General features: G+C 39.1%; 2 protein-coding genes across 2 annotated transcripts in view; one reads left to right on the top strand and one right to left on the bottom strand.

The window, feature by feature from the left end:
- Positions 1 to 1582: 1582 nt before the first annotated feature.
- LOC104813866 (calcium-dependent protein kinase 10) lies at positions 1583 to 4385 on the top strand. Its single transcript, XM_010541651.1, has 7 exons — positions 1583 to 2469; positions 2652 to 2795; positions 2887 to 3039; positions 3230 to 3345; positions 3427 to 3594; positions 3674 to 3904; positions 4056 to 4385. Exons 1-7 carry the CDS (start codon positions 1812 to 1814, stop codon positions 4227 to 4229), a joined length of 1644 nt encoding a protein of 547 aa, XP_010539953.1. The 5' UTR covers positions 1583 to 1811; the 3' UTR covers positions 4230 to 4385.
- A 300-nt stretch (positions 4386 to 4685) lies between these two features.
- The window catches only part of LOC104813868 (protein QUIRKY-like), a 3643-nt gene continuing 2661 nt past the window's right edge, over positions 4686 to 5667 (bottom strand). Inside the window, 1 exon segment of the mRNA XM_019202570.1 lies at positions 4686 to 5617. Within this exon segment, the coding sequence (XP_019058115.1) occupies positions 4925 to 5617 (693 nt within the window). The 3' untranslated portion in view covers positions 4686 to 4924.

Genomic DNA, 5667 nt, shown 5'->3' on the forward strand with positions numbered 1-5667 from the left:
TACTAACACAGATAATAATATATATATATATATATATATACACATGGTCCCAATCGAATCAATCACCAAAATGCCAGGTTAAAAGTTGCATTTAAGATAAACATGGCCCATCGTTTTTTTATACTATTTACTTCAAAATTAAGAAAAACCTTAATAAAATAGATATTCAATAGCGTATAATAAATAAATAGCATGTAGCCCTAGAGTTATCAATGTCATTTAAATGATAAATCATGATGGATGACAGTTTATTTGGTAGGATTCAGATCAATATTCGACAACATAATAGTTCATTTCAATTTCTGAAAAGTTGTCGCCGTTGATTTCTCCTCTTGACTTTCAATAATGGAATCTTCATTATTAGTATTATTATTAAAATGTCTATTTTGTTTTTTAATTTCTTTTGACAAAGTCCACACCTAATTCTTTTCGATTTCGTCTCCCATTAATTACATTTCGTTGGAAGTCCAATTTCTTTACCGAATCTTTTCACTAATACTTTAAATGCTAAGAGAGACATGCCGACATTAAAATTATAGGGATAATTGTACTAGATTGTTTTTTTTTATCTATATCTAATTTCTAAGTAAGGGAAAATAATGAAAAATAGATTTTATGTTTAATATATTGGGATCTTAGATTTATTTTCTGTTTTAAAATCTTTTTTGGTATATATTTTCCATTTAAATTGATTAGACTATAATTTTTTTCCCCCAAATTTTATTTAAATTGTCATATTGATGCATGTCATTTTTAGAAGCATTTACAAAATGAATCGTTTTATTGTAAAACATTCACAACTTTTAAAAAAAATATTATCATTATATTTTTAAAATTTTGGTCGAATTAAAGTCAAGACACACTTATATCAATGGTTTCAAGAATGGGATAAAAAAGAAACAAATAATAACTAATTAGATATGAATACATTAACTATAAATTAATTTATTATAATTTTTCAAATAGATCCAAATTGAGATAATATAAAAGTAACAAAATATACAAATGAAAAACAAGATAGATATATGCTTTTTTTTTTTAATGAAAAATGTCATGAAACAAAATATAAAACTTATCAGGCTCTATAATACGCAATATATTATATACTTGGTGAAGAAGTAAAGGAATTAAAAGAGGATATAATGTGTACTCAAAGGTTAAATTAAACTCTCCAAACTTTTATTATTATTATTATTTATTTAAATATAATTCGCAATGTTTTTAGATTGTTTTGTTGCAGACCAACTGAAACCAACGTCACACTTTTTGACAATGTCACCGTATCCACTTCACTGGTCAACAACTTCAACAAACATACCTCTTTTAACATCTCAGCCGTTGATTTCGCCACGTGGATCATCTCATCAACGACTACTATTTTTTTAACCATTCTACAATGTGAACTATCACGGCATGCTATTCCTCCCTTCTAGATAGATTAAAATGAAGCAAGATTTTATTTTTATTTTTTTTATTATTATTAACAAAAAAGATGGACCATGGGGCATAGATTATCTCCGAAACAATTTCTTATTAATCATTCATATAATTTTTTATTATAAAATAAACTTTTTTTAGCATCGTCAAATTGAAATTTTCGAAACGCCAACTTTTCTTCTGCTGACCCCGCGTTTTCTCCCACCACCACCTCGCCGGAAAACATTCCTCTGCCGCCGTAAAATCTCCACTCCGCCTCCGTCTGTGAAACCCTAGGGGATAAGCTCTCATTCTGATAACCATCTTCTTCTTTTTTTTCGTCGCTGTGGTGTTCCGCTTTTTCCTCTTCCTCTGCTACTTAGTTTGACTCGGCCATGGGGAACTGTAACGCGTGCGTGAGGCTCGAGCCCGAGGATTCGAAGCCGACCCAGAAGCCGAAGAAGAAGAACAATCGCGATCGGAAACCAAACCCGTTTGCGGAATTCGACCCGATTCGAACTCATGCCACAATTCGTGTCCTCAAGGACGTTATCCCGATGAGCAACCGAACCCAGATCAGCGACAAGTACATCCTGGGTCGCGAGCTCGGTCGCGGCGAATTCGGGATCACGTACCTCTGTACTGACCGCGAGTCCCGCGAAGCCCTCGCCTGCAAATCGATCTCCAAGCGGAAGCTTCGGACAGCCATCGACATCGAGGATGTCCGACGCGAGGTCGCGATCATGTCGACGCTCCCAGACCATCCAAACGTCGTCAAGCTCAAGGCGTCGTACGAGGACAACGAGAATGTCCATCTGGTGATGGAGCTCTGCGAAGGCGGTGAGCTCTTCGATCGGATCGTCGCGAGAGGTCATTACACGGAACGTGCTGCGGCCGCCGTCGCGAGGACGATCGCTGAGGTCGTGAGGATGTGTCACTCCAATGGTGTTATGCATAGAGATTTGAAGCCTGAGAACTTCTTGTTTGCTAATAAGAAGGAGAATTCGGCTCTTAAGGCCATTGATTTCGGGCTCTCTGTCTTCTTCAAACCTGGTAATCTTCATTTCCCTTTCTGGGATTTTGATTCTGAGCCCATTCAAGAGTTTTACTTGTATGCTTGCTCTGGATTCAATGGTGTGTTCGCGGTCATAATCAGATCACGTTGTTAAGTGCCTTGTCTTCAAAATGTTAATGTTCCTCTGAATATGCTTGTGAACTTCTTTTGGATTACACAGGAGAGAGATTTACGGAGATCGTAGGAAGTCCTTATTACATGGCTCCTGAGGTGTTGAAGAGGAATTACGGGCCGGAGGTCGATGTGTGGAGTGCCGGAGTGATTCTTTACATCTTGCTCTGTGGTGTTCCTCCGTTTTGGGCTGGTCAGCATTTTCAGCTCTTCGATCTGCTTAGAAGGTTTATGCGATTGATGTCGTTTAGATAAACTTATGATATTGGTTTTCTGATTTGCAGAAACTGAACAAGGCGTTGCTCTTGCGATCTTGCGGGGAGTGCTTGATTTCAAGAGAGAACCTTGGCCGCAGATATCGGAGAGTGCTAAGAGTCTAGTGAAGCAGATGTTGGATCCGGATCCAACCAAGCGTTTGACTGCCCAGCAAGTTCTTGGTAATGTCCTTGACTCATTTTGTGACAAGACGTCAAACAAGATTAGATTTGTATATGTTGTTTACCAGTCTGTTGATGGAGGATCATCGTGATCTTACTGGCGAGAACTCTCGGCTTTCTTTCGATTTCTTCTAAGAATGATGTTTGCTCCTATTCGGGTCAATGATCATTTCTATTTCCTCCATTTCAGAACATCCTTGGATACAGAATGCAAAGAAAGCTCCAAATGTACCTTTAGGAGATATCGTGAGGTCAAGATTGAAGCAGTTCTCGGTTATGAATAGATTCAAAAAGAAAGCACTTAGAGTAAGCATCGAAACTCCTTTCAGCTGAAAATTCCGGCAGTTGACTGTTCAGTAATCTGTCTCACCCTTTTGATGCTTTCAGGTAATTGCAGAGCATTTGTCAATTCAAGAGGTTGAAGTGATCAGGGACATGTTTACACTCATGGATAATGACAATGACGGAAGAATAACCTACACAGAACTCAGAGCCGGACTCCGCAAGGTTGGTTCACAACTGGGCGAGCCAGAGATCAAAATGTTGATGGAAGTGGTAATTTCTCGGTGACCCGTCTCACGTTTATGACTCTCCGATACAAGATTTGATTGAAAGTTGTGTGATTTTTACGCAGGCGGATGTTAATGGGAATGGATTCTTGGACTATGGAGAATTTGTAGCAGTGATTATTCACTTGCAGAAGATGGAGAATGATGAGCATTTCAGACAAGCGTTTATGTTCTTCGACAAAGACAACAGCGGACACATTGAAATGGATGAATTACGGGAAGCTTTAGCGGACGATGCGGGTGAACCAGACGACAATGTCCTAAACGACATAATGCGTGAAGTCGACACTGACAAGGTTCAATCCGAAACTCTACACAGATCCTCCTCCAGCCAAAACTATATTTAGCCTTATATAGCCTGCGAGAGAATGAAGCCCATATTTCTTCGATGTGGGATTCATAAACTAAAATTCCGTTTCTGAATATACATTGTGTGATGATTTTCAGGACGGGAGAATAAACTATGATGAATTCGTGGCGATGATGAAAGCAGGAACAGACTGGAGAAAGGCATCGAGACAGTACTCGAGAGAGAGATTCAAAAGCTTAAGCCTAAACTTGATGAAAGATGGATCATTGCATCTTCATGATGCCCTCACTGGACAGTCAGTTCCAGTTTAATCTTTTGGTACATATTATTTATTTTTATTACATTTCATAAAAAAAAGCATATGGTTCTTCTTCTTCTCATCAACAAGGGGGATTTTCTGGGCTTGTGTTTTTTTTTTTTGGCTTCATCACTTTGCTTCAAGAGCTTTTTTTTTTTTTGTGGGTATTCAAGAAAGTTTGCAAATTTGTGGTTTAGTTAGGGTTTGGTTTTAAGAAGGCTCAACCACTCTTGCAACAAGTTACTTCAAATTCGCTTTTGTATGGATTATTTGTCTTGATTTTCTTTAAACCCTTTTGAGTATAGTAAGTTAAACTTTTGTTTGTTTAATTGCGGTGATCTCATTTTTTTAAAAAATGATACTTTTGTTTTGTTTAGTTAATCACCACCCAACTTCAGCATATAATACAAGATAAATAAAAAAATTTAAATGCAATAAAAGGGTTAGCAAAATTTCAATTCACTGAAAATTTCATAATTTGTCAAAAAAGCCTCTGACAAGTACCCCAACTCTCTTTTCAAAAAAGCTTGGATAGTCGGCCTCAATCTCATTTAATTGTTTTTTCATTTCTAAAAAAACAATTATATTAATAAAAAACAATTAAAAATAGCAACAAATAGTGATTAAAAAACCATGGCGGCTGCTTCCAAAACCCTGTCTTATTTGGGAATTTAGCTTAAGTCTCTGTTCCATTTCCTCGTCTCTTCACTACATCAGCCGATCGGACAAGCTCGGCAACCGCCGGAAAAAATTGATACTCGCCGGAGGCATCGAGTGGCGGAACATCGGATGCCTCAGGTAGTAAAACCCTAATGCCACGGCCACCATTTTGGCCGGAACCACGTATAGAACTATCGTGATCGCCAAACACACCGCTATGAACAATTTCGTCGCCCTCGGATCCCTCCAACTAACCAACGCTTGAATCCGTTCCCCTTTGACCGCGATATCGCCGAGGATCGTTTGAACTCTCACCGCCAAGATCCTTAACCGATCGTACCTCGCCCGTATCACCTCGGGCCGTCGCGAACTCGGTATCGTATCGAACTCTTCGTCTAGTTCATCAGGGTCTACCATCTCGGCTTGAGATAACCGAGTATCCATACCAGCCGGTATCTTGGGTCTAAACCGGTAATACCAAACCCCGATCATTACCACGTATAAAAACGCCGTCGGGACTACCAAATCCGGGTACCAGACAAGGACTAAGTACAAGATGTGAACTAGAATTGTCGTCGCCGGATTCCTCCATCCTCGTATGTCATTCAACCATTTCACCAATCCCACGGGCCACGCCAAAATTCGCATAACCCTAAACCAATTCGCCTTACTCTTCCTCATGCTCCATGTGTACGTATCCGCGTCCAACATGTACCGAACAACCTCGGGACACAATGGCGGCTCTGCCCGAGCCAACCACTCCGCCACCATTTTCGTGGCGGGGGTTTTTT

The sequence above is a fragment of the Tarenaya hassleriana genome, unplaced genomic scaffold (assembly GCF_000463585.1).
Source record: "Tarenaya hassleriana unplaced genomic scaffold, ASM46358v1 Cleome20, whole genome shotgun sequence".
In the NCBI taxonomy this organism is placed as follows: Eukaryota; Viridiplantae; Streptophyta; class Magnoliopsida; order Brassicales; family Cleomaceae; genus Tarenaya; species Tarenaya hassleriana.